Below are 22,960 nucleotides of genomic sequence, written 5' to 3'. Positions count from 1 at the left end.
AGCAGCCGATCCGACAACCCTCTCGGCATCTGATCATAGATTATTTGAGGTGGTATTCAAAGAAGGGCAGACTGAGCATGCTTCATTGCTACATCTTAATTAGAACGTAGCATAATGAAGTAATTACTCTTACTTATAGGTGTACGGTCATGTTTTCTGATCTCGAAAACCACAGACACCCGCAATGCCCTGCTCAGTGTGCAGTGCGGCTCGACAAATTAGCTTCGTTCTCTATACTTTTGATGCAAAAGAAAACCAGGGCACAAGAAATACATTTACATTTTCTTTTCATTTTGTTTTACATTTTGCTTACAAATATTCTTTGACATCTTCATATAAAACCTGATAAGATTAGAAACAAAACAACACGGACATATAAACTGTACAAGGGAGCAGAAATCCACAGCCTTCACTTCCGGGAGAAGCCTGCAGACCCTGCCATCGGCAGCAGGAAATAGGCGGCAGCTTTGGCTCCTCTGTCAACGAGGATACCATTCCTTCTTCAAAAGTGAGCTGTCACTCGATCAATATCTAATAAATCGTCCAGGATCTGGGAAGAGAAAGAAAGCAAATTGGTGGTCAGATCGAAGAAGGAGAAAGGTAAGTGGTGAACCTTTCAAAAATCAGAAAAGAAACCCCTTGGAGAGGGGCTGCCAGCACCTCGCACACTAAGCCGTCAGGAGACCCTTGTTGTATTGTGTTTGGATAGTGCGGCACACCATTGCTTGAGTTTGTGTGAGACCTGTGTAGTGTGGTGGGGCACACTACTGTTTGAGTTTGGGTGGGGCTCTTGTTCGGTCTAAGGCACACCACTGCTTGAGTGGGACCCTTGCGGTGTTGTGTATGGATGGTTGGCACACCATTGCTTGAGTTTGGGTGGGACCCTTGTTGTGTTGGGTCTGATCAAGCACACCATTGCTCGAGTTAGGGTGTGACTCTTGTGTTTTATCTGGATGGTGGGCACACCATTGCTTGAGTTTAGGTGGGATCCTTGATGGTTTTGGATGGTGGGCACACCATTGCTTGAGTTTGGGTGGGACCCTTGGTGTGTTGTGTCTGAATGGTGTAGCACACTATTGCTTATGTTTGGGTTGAACCCTTGGGTTGTGTCTGGACGGTGGACACACCATTGCTTGAGTTTGGGTGGGACCCTTGGTGTGTTCTGTGTGGATGGTGAATGACACAATTGCTTTTGTTTGGGTGGGACCCCTGTTGTGCTGTGTCTGAATGGTGTAGCGCACTATTGCTTATGTTTGGGTTGAACCCTTGTGTTGTGTCTGGACGGTGGACACACCATTGCTTGAGTTTTGGTGGGAACCTTGTATATGGATGGTGAGGCACACCATTGCTTGATGTTGGGTACAAACCTTGTTTTAGGATGACGGTGGGCATATCACTACTTGTGTTTGGGCGGTACTCTTGTTGTCTTGTGGCTGGATGATAAGGCATGCCATTGCTTGATTGGGACACTTGTCATTTGAGCAGGGCATTGTACAACAAAACCAGTTGCTGAATCAAATTTCAACAGATCCATTATTCCTTCCATAACATTAACTCACATCCACCTCCTGTGTCCAGTCCCAACTTAACCCCTCGACTAAACTCTCAATTCTCCGCTTCGTTTGGCCTCAAGTGCATTTGTACCTGTTCCAGCTAAAGATTTTCTTCTAGAAATACTAGTCAACTGAATGCGGTATACTGCCAAAGTGGCATTCTGCGTTATCTGTGCAGCACTCACTATGTCGGGGGTAGTTCCAATTTTCTTGGCAAGTTCGGTGCGCTCCATGGTGCTCAAATACAGGTATCGGTTTAGGAGTTCACCGTCCAAAATGTTTCGCACTGCGTTCTGCAGAATGCGTCGGTCCACGTGAAGCATTCTGGAAAAGACACAGACATACTGCTGTTAAATTGAAATAGACACTGAAGGGCTGCATTTACACTGAAATAGACAGCCAGAGACTGCCTGTAGAATAAAAAACAAAGAAAGACACCCTTCACGTTGGAAAAGATACACAAAGACTGCATTTACAATGAAACACACACAGAAAGACTGTATTTACATTGTTACAATGTTCCTCATCCTAATCTATGCCCAACATTTCCTCGCAATCCCTTAACTTCCCCACTCAATCTTTACCCCAAACTGACTTGCACTGCTTATGTTTTCTACACTTCTTCCTGTATGCATCTATTGCACATTCTTGCCACCTGGACTGCTTGCCTGTTGTTGTTTCTGTGCATCCTTTTCTGCTGCTGCCAGCTGTTGAGTCTTGGTATACCTTCCCTGTTCTTGCCTCTCTGTATCCTTCCCTTTTTTAGCCTTCATGTATCTTTTGCCTGCTGTTGTCTCTGTAGCTTTCCCTGTTCTTGCCGCTCTGTATCATTCCCTTTTTTTGCTTAAATGTATCTCTTGCCTGCTGTGGTCTCTGTAACTTTCCCTGTTCTTGCCTATCTGTATCCTTCCCTTTTTTTTGCCTAAATGTATCTCTTGCCTGCTGTTGTCTCTGTAACTTTCCCTGTTCTTGCCTCTCTGTATCCTTCCCTTCTTTGCCTTCTGTATCTCTTGCCTGCTGTTGTCTCTGTAACTTTCCCTGTTCTTGCCTCTCTGTATCCTTCTCTGTTTTTCCTTCATGTATCTCTTGCCTGCTGTTGTCTCTGTAACCTTCCCTGTTCTTGCCTCTCTGTATCCTTCCCTTTTTTGCCTTCCTGTATCTCTTGCCTGCTGTTGTCTCTGTAACTTTCCCTGTTCTTGCCTCTCTGTATCCTTCCCTGTTCTTGCCTATCTGTATCCTTCCCTTTTTTTGCCTACTAGCATCTCTTGCCTGCTGTTGCCTCTGTAACTTTCCCTGTTCTTGCCGCTCTGTATCCTTCCCTTTTTTGCCTACATGTATCTCTTGCCTGCTGTTGACTCTGTAACTTTCCCTGTTCTTGCTGCTCTCTATCCTTTCCTTTGTTTGCCTCTATGTATCTCTTGCCTGCTGTTGTCGCTGTAACTTTCCCTGTTCTTGCCACCGCTCTGTATCCTTCCCTCTTTTTTTTAATTTGTTTATCGATCAGCTTGTATAATACACAGTGGGTCCCCTGCAAGGGGCCAAAACGGTCATCAAGGATCACTAACAGTACGATCGTTATTTTGTTTTTTCCCATAGAGCAAGTAACAACCCTCAAAACTCCCCACCACCCTCTAACCCATTGTCCACCACGGCACTAAGAGAGAACAAGCATTTGCAATGCAATAGGTCTCGCAACTGCGAGTTTTAGAGCTATTGGTATTGTAAATGACAATGCCTTTAATTTATTCACAAGTATCAGACATCCACAAGCATCAGACATCAGGCATAAGACATCCACAAGCATCAGACATCAGTCATGAGACATCAGGCATCAGACATCCACAAGCATCAGGCATCAGACATCAGGCATCAGACATCAGACATCAGACATCCACAAGCATCAGACATCAGGCCTCAGACATCCACAAGCATCAGACATCAGGAATCAGACATCCAAAAGCATCAGGCATCATGCATGAGACATCCACAAGCATCATACATCATGCATCAGACATCATGCATCAGACATCCACAAGTATCAGACATCTACAAGCATCAGACATTAGGCATCAGGCATCCACAAGTATCAGACATCTACAAGCATCAGACATTAGGCATCAGGCATCAGACATCCACAAGCATCAGACATCAGGCATCAGACATCCACAAGCATCAGGCATCAGACATCATGCATGAGACATCCACAAGCATCAGACATCCACACGCATCAAGCATCAGACATCCACAAGCATCAGACATCAGGAATCAGGCATCAGGCATCAGACATCAGGCATCAGACATCAGACATCAGGCATCAGGCATCAGGCACCAGACATCCACAAGCATCAGACATCCACAGGCATCAGACATCCACAGGCATCAGACATCCACAGGCATCAGACATCCACAGGCATCAGACATCATGCATCGAGCATCAGACATCATGTATCAGACATCCACAAGCATCAGGCATCAGACATCATGCATCAGACATCCACAAGCATCAGGCATCAGACATCAGGCATCAGACATCCACAAGCATCAGGCAACAGACATCCACAAGCATCAGGCATCATACATCAGGCATTAGATATCCACAAGCATCAGGCATCAGTCATGAGACATCAGACATCCACAAGCATCAGACATCCACAAGCATCAGAAACCCACAAGCCTCAGACACCCACAAGCCTCAGACATCCACAAGCATCTAGCATCAGACATCAGGCATCAGACATCCACAAGCATCAGGAATCAGACATCAGGCATCAGACATCCACAAGCATCAGACATCAGTCATCAGACATCCACAAGCATCAGGAATCAGACATCCACAAGCATCAGGCATCAGACATCCACAAGCATCAGGCATCAGACATCCACAAGCATCAAACATCAGACATCCACAAGCATCAGACATCAGGAATCAGACATCCAAAAGCATCAGGCATCATGCATGAGACATCCACAAGCATCATACATCATGCATCAGACATCATGCATCAGACATCATGCATCAGACATCCACAAGTATCAGACATCTACAAGCATCAGACATCTACAAGCATCAGACATTAGGCATCCAAAAGTATCAGACATCTACAAGCATCAGACATCAGGCATCAGACATCCACAAGCATCAGGCATCAGACATCATGCATGAGACATCCACAAGCATCAGGCATCAAACATCGGGCATCAGACATCAGACATCCACACGCATCAAGCATCAGACATCAGACATCCACAAGCATCAGAAATCAGGAATCAGACATCAGGTATCAGGCATCAGACATCAGGCACCAGACATCAGACATCAGGCACCAGACATCAGACATCCACAAGCATCAGACATCCACAAGCATCAGACATCCACAAGCATCAGACATCAGGCATAAGACATCCACAAGCATCAGACATCAGTCATGAGACATCAGGCATCAGACATCCACAAGCATCAGGCATCAGACATCAGGCATCAGACATCCACAAGCATCAGACATCAGGCCTCAGACATCCACAAGCATCAGACATCAGGAATCAGACATCCAAAAGCATCAGGCATCATGCATGAGACATCCACAAGCATCATACATCATGCATCAGACATCATGCATCAGACATCATGCATCAGACATCCACAAGTATCAGACATCTACAAGCATCAGACATTAGGCATCAGGCATCCACAAGTATCAGACATCTACAAGCATCAGACATTAGGCATCAGGCATCAGACATCCACAAGCATCAGACATCAGACATCAGGCATCAGACATCCACAAGCATCAGGCATCAGACATCATGCATGAGACATCCACAAGCATCAGACATCCACACGCATCAAGCATCAGACATCCACAAGCATCAGACATCAGACATCAGGAATCAGGCATCAGGCATCAGGCATCAGACATCAGGCACCAGACATCAGACATCCACAAGCATCAGACATCCACAAGCATCAGACATCCACAAGCATCAGACATCCACAGGCATCAGACATCCACAGGCATCAGACATCCACAGGCATCAGACATCGAGCATCAGACATCATGTATCAGACATCCACAAGCATCAGGCATCAGACATCCTGCATCAGACATCCACAAGCATCAGGCATCAGACATCAGGCATCAGACATCCACAAGCATCAGACATCAGGCATCAGACATCCACAAGCATCAGGCAACAGACATCCACAAGCATCAGACATCCACAAGCATCAGGCATCATACATCAGGCATTAGATATCCACAAGCATCAGGCATCAGTCATGAGACATCAGACATCCACAAGCATCAGACATCCACAAGCATCAGACACCCACAAGCCTCAGACACCCACAAGCCTCAGACATCCACAAGCATCTAGCATCAGACATCAGGCATCAGACATCCACAAGCATCAGACATCAGGAATCAGACATCAGGCATCAGACATCCACAAGCATCAGACATCAGTCATCAGACATCCACAAGCATCAGGAATCAGACATCCACAAGCATCAGGCATCAGACATCCACAAGCATCAGGCATCAGACATCCACAAGCATCAAACATCAGACATCCACAAGCATCAGACATCAGGAATCAGACATCCAAAAGCATCAGGCATCATGCATGAGACATCCACAAGCATCATACATCATGCATCAGACATCATGCATCAGACATCATGCATCAGACATCCACAAGTATCAGACATCTACAAGCATCAGACATTAGGCATCAGGCATCCAAAAGTATCAGACATCTACAAGCATCAGACATCAGGCATCAGACATCCACAAGCATCAGGCATCAGACATCATGCATGAGACATCCACAAGCATCAGGCATCAAACATCGGGCATCAGACATCAGACATCCACACGCATCAAGCATCAGACATCAGACATCCACAAGCATCAGAAATCAGGAATCAGACATCATGCATCAGACATCCACAAGCATCAGACATCAGGCATCCACAAGCATCAGGCAACAGACATCCACAAGCATCAGGCATCATACATCAGGCATTAGATATCCACAAGCATCAGGCATCAGTCATGAGACATCAGACATCCACAAGCATCAGACATCCACAAGCATCAGACACCCACAAGCCTCAGACACCCACAAGCCTCAGACATCCACAAGCATCTAGCATCAGACATCAGGCATCAGACATCCACAAGCATCAGACATCAGGAATCAGACATCAGGCATCAGACATCCACAAGCATCAGACATCAGTCATCAGACATCCACAAGCATCAGGAATCAGACATCCACAAGCATCAGGCATCAGACATCCACAAGCATCAGGCATCAGACATCCACAAGCATCAAACATCAGACATCCACAAGCATCAGACATCAGGAATCAGACATCCAAAAGCATCAGGCATCATGCATGAGACATCCACAAGCATCATACATCATGCATCAGACATCATGCATCAGACATCCACAAGTATCAGACATCTACAAGCATCAGACATTAGGCATCAGGCATCCAAAAGTATCAGACATCTACAAGCATCAGACATCAGGCATCAGACATCCACAAGCATCATGCATGAGACATCCACAAGCATCAGGCATCAAACATCGGGCATCAGACATCAGACATCCACACGCATCAAGCATCAGACATCAGACATCCACAAGCATCAGAAATCAGGAATCAGACATCAGGTATCAGGCATCAGACATCAGGCACCAGACATCAGACATCCACAAGCATCAGACATCCACAAGCATCAGACATCCACAAGCATCAGACATCCACAGGCATCAGACATCATGCATCGAGCATCAGACATCATGCATCAGACATCCACAAGCATCAGGCATCAGACATCATGCATCAGACATCCACAAGCATCAGGCATCAGACATCCACAGGCATCAGGCATCAGACATCCACAAGCATCAGACATCAGGCATCAGACATCCACAAGCATCAGGCAACAGACATCCACAAGCATCAGGCATCATACATCAGATATCCACAAGCATCAGGCATCAGTCATGAGACATCAGGCATCAGACATCCACAAGCATCAGACATCCACAAGCATCAGACATCCACAAGCATCAGACACCCACAAGCCTCAGACATCCACAAGCATCTAGCATCAGACATCAGGCATCAGACATCCACAAGCATCTAGCATCAGACATCAGGCATCAGACATCCACAAGCATCTAGCATCAGACATCCACAAGCATCAGACATCAGGCATCAGACATCCACAAGCATCAGACATCAGGAATCAGACATCAGGCATCAGACATCCACAAGCATCAGGCATCAGACATCAGACATCCACAAGCATCAGGCATCAGACATCAGGCATCAGACATCAGGCATCAGGCATCAGACATCCACAAGCATCAGCCATCAGGCGTCAGCCATCAGGCGTCAGCCATCAGGCGTCAGCCATCAGGCGTCAGCCATCAGGCGTCAGACATCAGGCGTCAGACATCAGGCGTCAGACATCAGGTGTCAGACATCAGGTGTCAGACATCCACAAGCATCAGAGATCATGCGTCAGACATCCACAAGCATCAGACAGCCACAATCATCAGACATCCACAAGCATCAGACATCAGGAATCAAACATCCACAAGCATCAGACATCAGGCAACACACATCCACAAGCATCAGACTTCCTCAGGCATCAGACATCCACAAGCATCAGACATCAGGTATCAGACATCATGCATCAGATATCAGGCAACACACATCCACAAGCATCAGGCATCAGACATCAGACATCCACAAGCATCAAGCATCAGACATCCACAAGTATCAGACATCCACAAGTATCAGACATCAGGAATCAGACATCGGGTATCAGACATCGGGTATCAGACATCGGGTATCAGACATCGGGTATCAGACATCGGGTATCAGACATCGGGTATCAGACATCGGGTATCAGACATCGGGTATCAGACATCGGGTATCAGACATCGGGTATCAGACATCGGGTATCAGACATCGGGTATCAGACATCGGGTATCAGACATCAGGTATCAGACATCAGGTATCAGACATCAGGTATCAGACATCAGGTATCAGACATCAGGTATCAGACATCAGGTATCAGACATCAGGTATCAGACATCAGGTATCAGACATCAGGTATCAGACATCAGGTATCAGGTATCAGGCATAAGACATCAGGCATAAGACATCAGGCATAAGACATCAGGCATAAGACAACAGGCATCAGACAACAGGCATCAGACAACAGGCATCAGACAACCACAAGCATCAGGCATCAGACATCAGGCATAAGACATCCACAAACATCAGGCATCAGACATCCGCAAGCATCAGGCATCAGGCAGTATGCTCAGTTGTATTATGATCAGGCACCAGACATCAGGCACCAGACATCCACAAGCATCAGGCATCCACAAGCATCAGACATCAGGCATCCACAAGCATCAGGCAACAGACATCCACAAGCATCAGACTTCCACAAGCATCAGGCATCATACATCAGGCATTAGATATCCACAAACATCAGGCATCAGTCATGAGACATCAGACATCCACAAGCATCAGACATCCACAAGCATCAGGCATCAGACATCCACAAGCATCAGGCATCAGACATCCACAAGCATCAGGCATCAGACATCCACAAGCATCAGACATCCACAAGCATCAGACATCCACAAGCATCAGACATCAGGAATCAGACATCAGGAATCAGACATCAGGTATCAGACATCCACAAGCATCAGACATCAGGAATCAGACATCAGGTATCAGACATCCACAAGCATCAGACATCAGGCATCAGACATCAGGCATCAGACATCCACAAGCATCAGACATCCACAAGCATCAGGCATCAGACATCCACAAGCATCAGGCATCAGACATCCACAAGCATCAGACATCCACAAGCATCAGACATCCACAAGCATCAGACATCCACAAGCATCAGACATCCACAAGCATCAGACATCAGGAATCAGACATCCACAAGCATCAGACATCAGGCATCAGACATCCACAAGCATCAGACATCAGGCATCAGACATCCACAAGCATCAGACATCAGGCATCAGACATCCACAAGCATTAGAAATCAGGAATCAGGCATCAGACATCCACAAGCATTAGAAATCAGGAATCAGACATCAGACACCCACAAGCATCCGGCATCAGACATCCGGCATCAGACATCCGGCATCAGACATCCGGCATCAGGCATCCGGCATCAGGCATCAGGCATCAGGCATCCGGCATCCGGCATCCGGCATCCGGCATCAGGCATCCGGCATCCGGCATCCGGCATCAGGCATCAGACATCCGGGATCAGACATCCACAAGCATCAGGCATCAGACATCCACAAGCATCAGGCATCAGACATCATGCATCATGCGTCAGACATCCAAAAGCATTAGAAATCAGGAATCAGACATCCACAAGCATCAGGCATCAGACATCCACAAGCATCAGGCATCAGACATCATGCATCATGCGTCAGACATCCAAAAGCATTAGAAATCAGGAATCAGACATCCACAAGCATCAGACATCTGGCATCAGACATCAGACATCCACAAGCATCAGGCATCAGACATCCGGCATCAGACATCCGGCATCAGACATCCACAAGCATCAGGCATCAGACATCCACAAGCATCAGGCATCAGACATCATGCGTCAGACATCCACAAGCATTAGAAATCAGGAATCAGGCATCAGACATCATGCGTCAGACATCCACAAGCATTAGAAATCAGGAATCAGACATCAGACATCCACAAGCATCAGACATCCGGCATCAGGCATCAGACATCCGGCATCAGACATCCACAAGCATCAGACATCCGGCATCAGGCATCAGACATCCGGCATCAGACATCCGGCATCAGACATCCACAAGCATCAGGCATCAAACATCATGCATCAGACATCATGCGTCAGACATCAGGTGTCAGACATCAGATGTCAGACATCATGCGTCAGACATCATGCGTCAGACATCCACAAGCATCAGACATCAGACAGTCACAAGCATCAGACATCCACAAGCATCAGACATCAGGAATCAAACATCCACAAGCATCAGACATCAGGCAACACACATCCACAAGCATCAGGCATCAGACATCAAACATCGGGCATCAGACATCGGGCATCAGACATCAGACTTCCACAAGCATCAGACATCAGGCATCAGACCTCCACAAGCATCAGACATCAGGTATCAGACATCATGCATCAGATATCAGGCAACACACATCCACAAGCATCCGGCATCAGACATCAGACATCAAACATCAAGCATCAGAAATCCGGCATCAGACATCCACAAGCATCAAGCATCAGACATCCACAAGCATCAGGAATCAGACATCAGGCATAAGACATCAGGCATCCACAAGCATCAGACATCAGGCATAAGACATCCACAAGCATCAGGCATCAGACATTCGCAAGCATCAGGCATCAGACAGTATGCTCAGTTGTATTATGTCAGCTGGAATAATAGCAAAGTAAACAAAGCAAAGTACTAACTTGTACTACAAAAAGTATGTGCGCTGCTATTAATATAAAGCTTAGCGTACAGCGCAGTTATGTGCTCATGGCAACCTAAAAACAAACAAAAATGTAAAAAGACCGCGCTCTGTTGGCATTAAATAATGTTAAAGACGTACCTCGTAAAGCCCTTCGCTCTGAAAATAAAGAAACCCATTTCGTACATGCAGGCTTTTGTAAGCACATGATAACATGAATGTTTAAAAAGACGAACAAGACAAGCCCGGCGGAGCGTGGCGCGCGCGCTTGGCGGGGGAGCGCATTCCAGGCGGGGGAGCGGACCCTTTGAAGTAGGATGCCAAACGGATTGCATGGCGGCACGATGCACGTGATTGTGCGCGTGCTCGCCATGCAATCCGCTTTTGGGAGCACTTTTGGGAGCCCCTTACTAGAGTCTCGCTGAGCGATCGCTTACGCGATAGCCAGGCGAGACCTAAAAACTGTGACCCCAACGAAGAATCTCATCACATCTGGCAGTATTACAACATATGGCAGTCCCAAGAATAGACATTTAGAGCATCAGATTACAGCATCTATTGTAAATCAGGGTTTGTAAGAAGATACACACAGAGTGGAGTCCAAAAGTCTTTAGGGCGTGAAGTTATAGGCAATTCCTCGGCATAGATCTCAAGTTGCTCTTTGCAATACAGTAAATCTCAGACCCACTTTTTCAGTGTTGGGGTGAGTCTAGAGCCCCAGCACTGCGCCACCGCTCTCTTAGCTAAGAAGGTCGCAACAGCCACCGGTCTGCGTTTGCAGGGTTAAAGATTCTTTGCCCAGCCTAATAGGCAAACCTCAGGAGTACATAGCACGGGTTCTGACACCACATTTGTAAGCATATCCGTAACCTTACCCCAAAAACTGTATATACGTTTACAATTCCATGCTTGATGCAAGAAGCCCGCATCATCCCCACGCCCACAACTAACACAACAGGAGCTCTCCCGCAGACCAACACGCATCAATTGAATAGGGGTATAGTATAACTGGTGCAGGTATTTAAAATGGATGATGCAGAGGTTACAATTTGCAGTTAGTCGGCCAGTTAGGGCGCAGCAGAACTTCCACATATCCGGCAGTAGTGAAGTCCCCAGTAGCACCACCCATTTGTTATATGAAGGGGAATCGAGCTGTTTTCTTTCCCTAAAGGACGCAGTATACAATTTTGTGTTCAGGGCTGTGCGTTACGCACCTGCTAACACCTCCTGCAGTGCTAACAGCGGCTTGGACTCTGCTGGGTAATCGAGGTAGATGGTTCGTATCGCCTGCCTCACGCGCACATAAGTGAACCAGAGCATCAACCCCCGGTCCCTACCACCCTGTATGTCAGAGAGTGATCTGAATTGACATTGTTTATAAAGGTCCAATAATTGTGTTATTTCCACTGCGCCTAATACTTTAAGGGCAGCCAGCTTTTTTGTAGCAGAAATATCTGGGTGTGCAGCGAGAGGAAACTTTGGGGCATAGAGATAATGCAATTGTGCCCACGCCGCAAGCATCTTCCACACCCATGCCGTGCAAAGTGCGGGGTTGATTTCAGTTCTAGGTCCGCCACCCCCACCAGACAAGATGGTCGCAGCAAGGGCCATTGGAAGGACAGCATCAGCTTCAATACCTACGTGTGGCTGGAATCGTTGTGGGAAGAACCAATAATGTGCAAACTGGGCCTGTGCGCAGAGATAGTATAAGCGCATATCTGGGGCTTCAAAGCCTCCCCGCTCGAACGGTAATACCAGCACCTCCCAGCTGCATCGAGGCTTCTTGCCACCCCACACAAAGGTAAGCAGTGCTGACTGAAGTGATTTAAACACCGCAAGAGGGAGGCAGATGGGGATATTGATGAACAAGTAAAGAAGTTTGGGCAAGATCGTCATTTTAACTACTGCGATGCGGTCTGCTAAAGAGAGCGGGAGTTTGGCCCATCGCGCTGCTCGTTCCGTGATTTGGATCAGAACCCGTCCATAATTCTCCGAGACAACCACCTCGGGGTCCCTGTGAAGCCATATCCCTAGATATTTTACTGGGTCAGTTGACCATGCTAGTGGGAAGTCTAGCTCGACGCGCTGCGTACCAGCCATGAGGGGGAACACCGTTGATTTTGCCCAGTTTATGCCAAGCCCTGAAAAGCGTTCAAATTTGATATATTCACAAAGCAGTCCTGGGAGAAACGTTGCGGGTTCTCGAACATACAGAAGCTTATCATCGGCGTACATCGAGACTACCATTGGACGCTAAGTCGTAGTGCTGCCTGTGCGTGACTTTGGCGGAGCTTACAAGCCAGTGGCTCCAAAGCTAGCGCGAAAAGCATCGGCAACAGGGGGCAGCCCTGCCGAGTGCCACGCTGAATGGGGAACGCGGTAGACACCCATCCATTGACCCGTACACGCGCCTCATATAGTAGGTGTATCCACTTCAGAAAAAGGGTGGTAGCCCCATTCTGAATAGGACTGTGAACATGAACTCCCATTGCAGGGAATCAAATGCTTTTGCTGCGTCCAGCAACACAGCAACAGCTTGAAAATTGCCCTCAAAGTAATGCAGGGTGGAGTAGACCGTACGCAAATTGTGAACCGTGGACCGGGCAGGGACAAAACCAGACTGATCCGGGAGGACCAGGTTAGGAATGAGGGGTTGAAGCCTACTGGCAATCATTTTTGCCAAACTTTTGGCATCTATATAAATGATGTAGGGGGCGGTAGGAGTCGCACCGGTTAGCAGGCTTGTCAGGCTTGAGAAGCATAACCAGGAGGGCCTCTTAACATCCACTGTCATATGCCTCTGCAAAGACGTCCAAGAGTCTGGGCGCCAGATCATCAACGTAAGCCTTGTAAAACACACTAGGGAGTCCATCCAGGCCCGCAGCCTTGCAGGTGGGCAGTGACATAATGGCCAATTTTACATCTTACACGTCATAGGGCTGAGTGAGGTATTCACGTTGGTTGAGAGACAGCCACCCCAGCGCGACATCTTCTAGGTATGCGTTTAAGTTGGTAGCTGACACAGGCTACCGATCCCCATAGAGATTGGAGTAGAAGTCCAGCACCACCTCACTAATTTCAGGGGATGTATAGTGCGCTATTCCCTCAGAGTCTAGCATTTCTGTGATGTGGTCCGGAGTATGAGGTGCAGCCAGTTTTTGAGCAAGCGACCAACTGGGGCAACCCCCCTCCCCATAGTAACGCGCAGTGCAGTGCTGTGACCTATGTGCTAGCTCCTGAGTCGCTGTATCATTATATTCCGTTACCAACTCCCGTATGGTAGCTAGTGTAGTTGAGGCTGGGTTTTGGGCATACTCGCGCTCTAAAGCAGAGATATTGTCAGCCAGTTTATGCATCTGGCGTCGGAGGTCTTTGAAGACCCCTGCCTGCGCACCCCATGCAGATGCCTCTGATGGCTACTTAAATTCCTCCCACAGAACCCCAGGACTGTCGACCGACCCAGCGTTTTCTTTAAATAAGTTACTAATGGCCACGCCTACTGTGCACTTGAACACCTTTTCTGTAAGTGAGGAAGGCTGCAATCTCTTTTGAAACGGGGGGCACTCACAGGTGGGAGCTCGCATCTCTAAGAGCACAGGGGAGTAATCCGACAATGTTTTGGCCATGTGGCGAACGTCCACAACCCAAGTGCATGCAATCTCTGAAAGGAGCCAATAGTCCAAGTGGGACCATGTGTCGTGGATATAAATGTACTTTCGCAAATGCCCTGGTGCCGCTTGCACCAAATGTCCTGTACAGCCCCTGCATCTAGAAAACCCAATAACGCCTCAGTTGCCTGGCTATGTCGCGTCGCCCCGCTTCGCTGTCTGTCGAGTTGCCCGTCCAGACAGGCGTTAAAGTCGCCACCCCAGAGCAATTCAGCCGGAGGAAGTTTTGAGATGGAGCACCAAACATCTCTGAAAAAGGAAGGGTCATCAACATTTGGGCCGTAGACATTCACCAGAAGGACTCCCACACCCCAAAGGTGACCATGGACCAACGCCACCCTGCCTTGTGTATCCGTGTCTGTGTGCAGCACAGTGAATGGGACCCCTTTTTTCACCAATATCATCACTCCCCGAGCGTAAGAAGAGGCAACCCTCAGCCCAGCCCAATGGGTGCCAACGTTCTTCTCTGAATGCTGCGTAAGATGCGTCTCTTGCAAGAACACCACCTGGACGTGCAGTCTGTCTAACTGCGCTAGCACAGACCGTATCTTCTTGGGACTATTCAAGCCGCGCACGTTCCAGGTAAGGAACTTTATGTTACTGCCCATCGACTTGAAAATTCAGATGTAATCAGTAGCGTGAGAGAATGTTGAAACCAGGCCAAAGAGGTACAATGGAATTGCAGTATGAAAATGCCCACTAACCTACCTAACCAACCCCCCACAGCTACCCACCCACTTCAGCGACCCTAAGTTAACAAAGCATACCGTCCCGGCCATAACAATCCCCAACTTGGAGAACAAAATATACAGAACTTTGTTTGGGAAGCACCCATGGGGGTGAACACCAGAGTGCTACTAACCACCCACATGGCAGGAGGTGGCTGATCAGGTAGAAAGATGTGCAAGGATATATGAACAAACATCAACAAACATTGCATCAAACACAGGAATTCCAAAGTTTGGTGCCGTCCCTACAAGGCAGATAGTTTGGGTGATCAAGGACCACAATGAATGTGGGTAATGTGAATCTCCCCGGAGACAGAGCGAGTAAGCATTACAATGTGTAGCCAGGGAAGCAGCCAATACTGGAGCACAGGTACAAGGAGAGGCACAGGAAGACGGCAATAACCATCCACCTGCCCCAAAGTTCTCAGTGCCAGATTAGAAGGGAGAAAGACAACAATGTATGTGAATGTGGGACCTGACCCTCTAAAAAGACCAGAATTCGGGGTGGAGTTCACCATCCCCGCTGGAATCGGATACCGCAACAAAGAAAATTGAGCATGAAGTGCACTGACACTGCAGATAAAAACAACAGGTAATAGCTAGCAAGGCATGACCAGACAACAATATGAGCAGAAGAGTCCAGTGTGAAGAGTCTAAGCATGTCACATATGTCAGTAACACTACAGAGCAGTCCCAGGAACACAATCACTGCTCCCCGTCGTTGTGATCCACAGCAGTCTCAGGTCTTCTTTGCTTCAACTTCTTGACGTGATACATTGCCGCCTTAGGAGATGTGGAAATTTTACAATCCCCATCCTGGACCACCCGTAAACGGATGGGGTACAGCATGGCGTACAGAATGCCTTCCGTCTGCAAGAATTTTTTGACTGCGCCGAACTCCCATCTTGCTGACTGGACGGCCACCGTAAAGTCAGGGAAGAAAGTCAGGGCGTGCCCTTGGTGGTTATTTGTGCCCTTTTCTCTAGCGAGCCTCAAGATGACATTCCAGTCCGATAGTTCAATAGGCGTGCTACTATAGGATGCGCTGGGGCAACTGGAACCGCAGCCAGCGAGCGATGGGCCCGCTCTACTATGAACATAAAAGAGAGGTTGTCAGGGCCGAATATGTCCTTGATCAGGGACTCAATATAGGACTCCATCCTGCCGGTATTGGTGGACTCTGGAAGGCCCGTGATACGGATGTTATTGGGGCGGGACCGGGCCCCTAAATCTTCATTCTTCGCTTGGATGAGCGCTAAAACCATTTCCATGTGGAGCGCCTTGTCCGCCACCTCGCTAAGGCCATCTTCGTTAGTTAAGGCAAGCGCTGTTCTATTCCCCCCCATCCTCGCATTCTGCTTCTCCAGTTGGGAGGATATATATGCAAAAGTCTGTGATTCACCGCCGTCATAGAGTTGATTCCAGCTTGGAGGGACCCTCTCCCGGGGCATCCGCCTCGGAGTCCGAGGCCGCTCTTTGCTGCGATTTGGTGGACTTGTGTTTTGTCAGTTCCCCCATGATGGCCAATAACGAGGCAAATGCGGCTTATTTTCCTCCACAGTCTGAACCCCAGAGGTGCAAGCGCAGCTGCCAGTAGATGTAGGCCTATTACGCAGCAGCCCACAGCGCCAGGTAGGGCCCGCCAAATCACGACCACCCTCCTGGGAAATAAAATATAGCCGGGGAAACAGCCCCAGTTAAGTTCAAACAAGCACCAGGCACTTGTTCCAGGGCGATAAGGGCTAATAACCTCGACAAAGCGGCCCCAAGCACCACATTGCTCTTGACTGCTTGCAGCTGAAACGCGAGCTAGATCTGAGGCTCCATCAACAGCTCCGGGGAGATGCAAAGGGTCACCACTGGCAGCGCATAGGGCCTGGAAGCTCCGAGGTGTGGAGAATAGGAAAGCCAGAAAGGAATGCGCCAGGGTACACCTTGAGTCCCAATTCAGCAGCTGTGCGGGACCGCTCAGGATTTCGTAGTCACAAAGTGCCTTCTACCACACAGAGGCCACGGCTCGTAGAGCGCGGGCTATCGCTCCGGCCCTCACCCACCGCCGCAGCAAAAGGCCAAGAGCCCGACCGCACTCCACTCACCGCTGCCTGCAGTTGGTGTTGTTCGGGGCCAAATGCAGCCAGAGTCCGTTGTGCTTTCAGCCGGATCGCCGGGCAGAGTCTGCACCGATATGTGCAGCGATTTGGATCAGAGCCCGTCCAGGACCCAAAGCCCACCTCGTCAGGCGGGGGCAGAGAGCGCAGTCGCCGCCTCGGGCACCGCCGAAATCCTCAGTGACGGTGGGAAATGCAAGCGCGCTTCACGGCAAGCCCCTCTCACTACATATTAAAAATGTCATTAGACTTGAGACCCATCCCTCCTACTTGACACTCGCAGTCCTGAAGCATATTTTACAGGTTACCCATTACAGCAGATCCGTAAGTCCCATCCCTCCTAATGGATACCCGCTGTCATGAAATAATATTAGCAGGTTACTAATCACAACAGACCCGGGAGCCCCTACCCTCCTCCTCACCACCTGCAGTCCAGAAGCACGGTTACCACGTTACCCATTGTATCCTCCTCAACAGCCGCTGTCAGGATATCAATTACATCAGACACACAAGTCCCAACCCTCCTCTGTGAGCCTCCACTGTCCAGTAGCAGTTAGCTGCTAACCCATTACAGCCAACTTGCGAGTCCCATCCCTCCTCCTTGATAGTGCAATCCAGAAGGACGTTTAGCAGGTTACCATTCACAATAGACCCGATGATCTCCATCCCTCCTCCTTGACACCCGCCATCTAGCAGCACAATCAGCAGGCTACTGTAAGTTTGATGGTCCTTACCTGAATGCTCTAGGATTCAGCCCAGCGTGATGTGGTAACATGGTAGTCAAGGCATTCTGTAACATGAGCAGTCGTCGGTACGTCTTCTCCTGCATGGGTAGGAGCAGTCCTACACCTCCATCGAGAGTAGCTATGAACAAAGATTGAAGTAAGACAATCTGGAGACATCACACCAGGCCATCACAACAGGCTGCCATAGGCCTGCTCTCACTAGACAGAGGACTACAGAGGGCAAAAGGTACAGAGCGAACACATTTATTAAAGGGGGCAAGAGACTCTCGGTATTAAAATGGCAGACTGGTAAAGAAAAGCTGTACATAAAAACTGGACATTTTATGGTACAGAAAAGGTTTACTGTAATGGACAAAATAGCAAAGCTTTATAGACGATAGAAACACACACCAAGCACTAAATGACATTAGAAGAGAAAGGAGAACTTAACGGAAACAACAAATCAGGGGCAATCTATATAGAAATGACACGAAAGGGAAAAATGAGAAGAAGACTTTATAGAAGAAACCAACAAAGCGCTTCATGCATGAGGACAAGAGGGGCATACTCTGCATACGTGGATACACGAGGAAAGCAAAATAAAAGTGGGGAAGACAGGCAAACCTTAGCAAGCATTGAGAACTCAAGGTAGAACTTTATCGGAGTGGGATAAACCAGCACGAGCTTGACAAACAGAGAAGAACGATGGGGTTTGCAGAGAGGGACAAGCAAGGCAAAGCAGCACATAAGAGACATTGATTTTTTAGAAAAGTGGAAGAGACAAGCTGAGCTTTCCTTACATGGATATGCAAGGACAGCCTTTATGATGTGTGGAAGAGATGTAGTGGTTTGTGAGAGTAGAGAAGAAAAGCACAGCTTCACAGCGAAAATGAAGCAGAGCACCATGAAAGCAGAGAAGAGAAGCATAGTTTTACAGATGTGAGTATTAGGCAACCCCTCACGAAACACAGAGCTAAGTGGGGAGATTAATAGAAGCAGAGAAAAGGAGGAGGAGCTTCACTGAAGTGGATGAGAGGCAAACCGTTACAGAAGCTTACAAGACCCGCACAAAACAATCAAAACAAATCAAAAACCTTTGCACACCTTTGTAAAGATGTGTCACCCTGCCCTTGCAATTTCTGGACAGGCTAGTGTCTTACTCCAGTGAGCTTGCCAATCATGCAAACACACTGGTGGACGAACCAGACGACACAAGGTGGCAGCAGTTTAAGAAGTGATTGAACCAGTGGTGTGGAACAGCAAATATGATGGGCAGTTGTAGCCAGGGCATCAGAAACAAACATGTCACAACAAAGATATCAAATTAATCTATACTGAAAAGCTCCTCCCCTCAGCCACCTGATTAACCTTTAGAGTCTCCTAACCTTTCCTCGCCTATCCAGTCTCACCCCCTGGAGAAGAACCATGTAGAAACGCCTACAGACCAACTCACTACCACCCAGAAACAAGAATGGACCTCCAGAAACTCCAGCCATTGTCCAATAGCAAAGAGGCAGAAATGCTGTACACAAAACATCGCCAAGCTGCACCTCCGTCACAACAAGCTAGCCCGAGCTGCACTAAAAGACCTACAGAACATTCACTATCTGTAGCAATAAGAATTCTCACAGGTCCCTAATGGGATGCAGGGAGGGATCTTCATTAACAATCCCCCCTACTCCCTGATGCAAAGAAGACGGGTACCAATACTCCCAAACTTCCAACAGCAGCCTTGGTGACAAAGGGTCATGGAGTAGCATGGAGTCTGACAGACCTCAGAGAATCAGATACCAGGAAATACTTCCCACACCCAGATGTACAACAGGAAAAGACTTACCAAACCACGTTATTTGCTTGTTCTCCCAGACAATAGACTTTTTGCTGGGCCCCTCTAAGGCTCCCCGGCAAGGTGTTCTCCAGAAGGCGTTGACGTGTGAACCAACATGGAAATCCACTCTTCTCAAGAGACGCATCCCTCCAAAACTCTCCTTGGCTGGAAAGCAAACAATCTGCATTACAGACCAGGTACTTGGACATTTCCAACATAGCAATGAATGCAGGGTTTAAAAACAAGACAGCCTTTTGCTACGAATTCCTCTGTGGCACCGGATTCTCAAGAGGTCAATCATTGACTAAAATAGAGGATAACTTTAAAGCAAAGTGGCTGTGATGTCACTGGTCTCTCAAGCGTGCAGATGGAAAGTAGACCCAAGGAATAATGAGGAGTTTGGCGAAATCTGGTAAAGTCTCCAAAAAACACAGTGATCCAGCTGTATTTACACTAGAGCACTATATCTTCAAAATCCACGCAGATGATAGAAACTTCTGGGACCGACATATGAGCCCAAAAACTAGAATAGTCAGTTACTGATATCCACAAGATTTCTGAGAAAACTGGCACTATGACCAATGTTATTGCTCAGGGTTTTGTTTGGGCTGCAGGATCTTTGGTGAACTAAAGTCTAAAATCTTTAGCAAAAGAGTTTCTTCAGCAAAAGGGTCTAAAATGTAGAGAAGGAATACAGATGTCTGGACTCTGTGATCAACTGTTCTCTTGGGTCAATTAGTCTGAAGGCCAAAATAAAAGAGGTAACCCATTAAAACCTAGTAATCCAAAAACCGAAATAACAACAAGGACACTGCCCAGTGAAGTCAGTTATGATGAGTACTGGGCTCCAACACAACCCTGCATCTGTCCCTGTTGCACAGGTAGATGACAATAACTCATGGCACAAGGGATGGGCGAGTTTCTCCAATGCAGGGTAAACTTACTCTGGACATATGGAAATGTGCTGGTGATCTCCTCCACCAATGGAGCAATTCATTGAAGATCCGGTGAGGTCAATGGTAACTGAGTCACTGGTTTACAGTTAAAAGCACAGTCCAGTCAAGTGGAATCCTGGGGCTAGTCGAGGACTCGGTTAGTACCTCCGCTCTTGAACAGGACTGATTGAAACAGTGGGCTAGCTTTTACTAGTCAATGTCCAAGGATGCCTTTTTCTTTAGGAGTCTGTATTTTACTTCCCTGTGAAAGTATCCTCCTTTCTCAACGTAAAACATTTACTGAGCAAGGAGGCACCTGCAGTTCAAAACATCATGGGTTGTGGAGGCTCCTGGAGCCTTAAAGAAACAGCAGTCTATTCTCTCAGGTTTACAATGCAAGCCTATCAGGCTGCTAGACAACTTCTGGCTCTTTACAGTTCTGATGTAGTGAAACAACCTATTTCAAGTACACATCTCGAGTACACATTTCAGAGAAATATTGCCATGGATAGGCTTCTAAAGGGTGCTGCTCATCGTATGGGCAATGGCACAGTATATACATTGAATAAGAATTGTTCCAGCTCCACACACACTGGTCACTCGCCAGTACCTTCGAAGTAGCTTCCAGGAGTGCAGTCCTCCACAGTATGCAATTCAGAGGGTTTAGCCACATTGAAGAAAACAGCACTACACACCTCTGAAATCCTTGGAGTGGTAGTCAGCCAAACCAATGTAAGGGCCACACGATTACACGTAAACACACACTGTGACAGCCTGTGGGTCTTGCAAAATGACTACCTGTCTCCACTCAATTTTGTAAAGTCACATGGAGATCTGTCACTTTTCAAAGCCAGCTCCATCAGTCATACAGCGTGTGTGAAAAAGAGAAGATGTTCTTGGAGTGTTTTTACCCAAAATGGAGAGTGCAAATTTGCCAGAAAAATGTAATGTGTATTTTGATAAAGTGGTATGCTGATGTTTGAAAACAAACTGATTGAAAATCCAAAAGATTTTTAAAGCTGCTCTTTGCATGATAATTCAGTGTGTGTTTGGGAGATTTGTAGCTGTTGGTATTTCCTTCGTGCCAGTAGAGAGTGGCTGCTGTGGCTGTATTTCAGTGTTCATGTGAAGGCATTTTATATTTCTAAAGCTTTTTCTGAGATTGCTATCGATACCCCACTCTTAAGCATTGGCACAGCCAGTGTTATATCCCAAAATCGATTTTTAAATATCATTCTCACAAAATATTGTATCCAGAATATCAACAACCACAGCATCATTGAGGTAGATTTTTTATAGGTAAGTATAGTTGTATTTATTTTTAACACCACATCTATTTATCTTGAAGATGTAGCTACACATATTGCTTATCTTTTCAAGGCACGTAGAAATGGAGCTAAGAATAGCAAATCTGTACTTTGTAGGTAGGTAAATCTTTATTGTACAATTTAAATAATACATCAATACAAATCATATATAGAACCCTTAATACACACTACTAATAATCAACTCTAAAATGTGCAAAAATATACTCATGGATACTTTTTAAATTCCAATCAATTGATTTTCCTATTGTTTCTTTTAAAATATCTCAATATATTATTATTGGTAAATCAACCGACCACTAAAATTCCATCTAAAATCCCACAAATCAGTTCATTAATACTAATTTAAAATTCAATAAAGTATTTTGTTTCTAATACATCTTTAAGCTGTCCCTGAAATCTACACTTTCACCCTTTTAAAATTCCTTCTGTACATGAATACATTCTCACATAGCAAGACAGATTATTCCAACAAGTTGTTTATTTTTTTATTTTTTATTTAATGGTTGTACATCATAACATAAAACATAAAAAACAGTGTCATAGTAC

General features: G+C 47.0%; 1 protein-coding gene across 2 annotated transcripts in view; it reads right to left on the bottom strand.

The window, feature by feature from the left end:
* Positions 1-270: 270 nt before the first annotated feature.
* CPSF1 (cleavage and polyadenylation specific factor 1) overlaps positions 271-22,960 on the bottom strand; it is a 514,820-nt gene continuing 492,130 nt past the window's right edge. For both annotated transcript variants that reach the window (XM_085604356.1, XM_085604357.1), the window contains exons 35-38: positions 20,161-20,316; positions 18,333-18,462; positions 1,739-1,877; positions 271-550 (exon numbers count right to left, since the gene is read on the bottom strand). In XM_085604356.1, the coding sequence (XP_085460482.1) occupies positions 503-550; positions 1,739-1,877; positions 18,333-18,462; positions 20,161-20,316 (473 nt within the window). In that variant the 3' untranslated portion in view covers positions 271-502. The remainder of the gene's footprint in view (positions 551-1,738; positions 1,878-18,332; positions 18,463-20,160; positions 20,317-22,960) is intronic.

This window comes from Triturus cristatus, chromosome 5_1, assembly GCF_964204655.1.
Source record: "Triturus cristatus chromosome 5_1, aTriCri1.1, whole genome shotgun sequence".
Classification (NCBI taxonomy): Eukaryota; Metazoa; Chordata; class Amphibia; order Caudata; family Salamandridae; genus Triturus; species Triturus cristatus.
The sequence above is the reverse complement of the archived record's forward strand: the minus strand, read 5'-3'. Positions and strand labels throughout refer to the sequence as shown.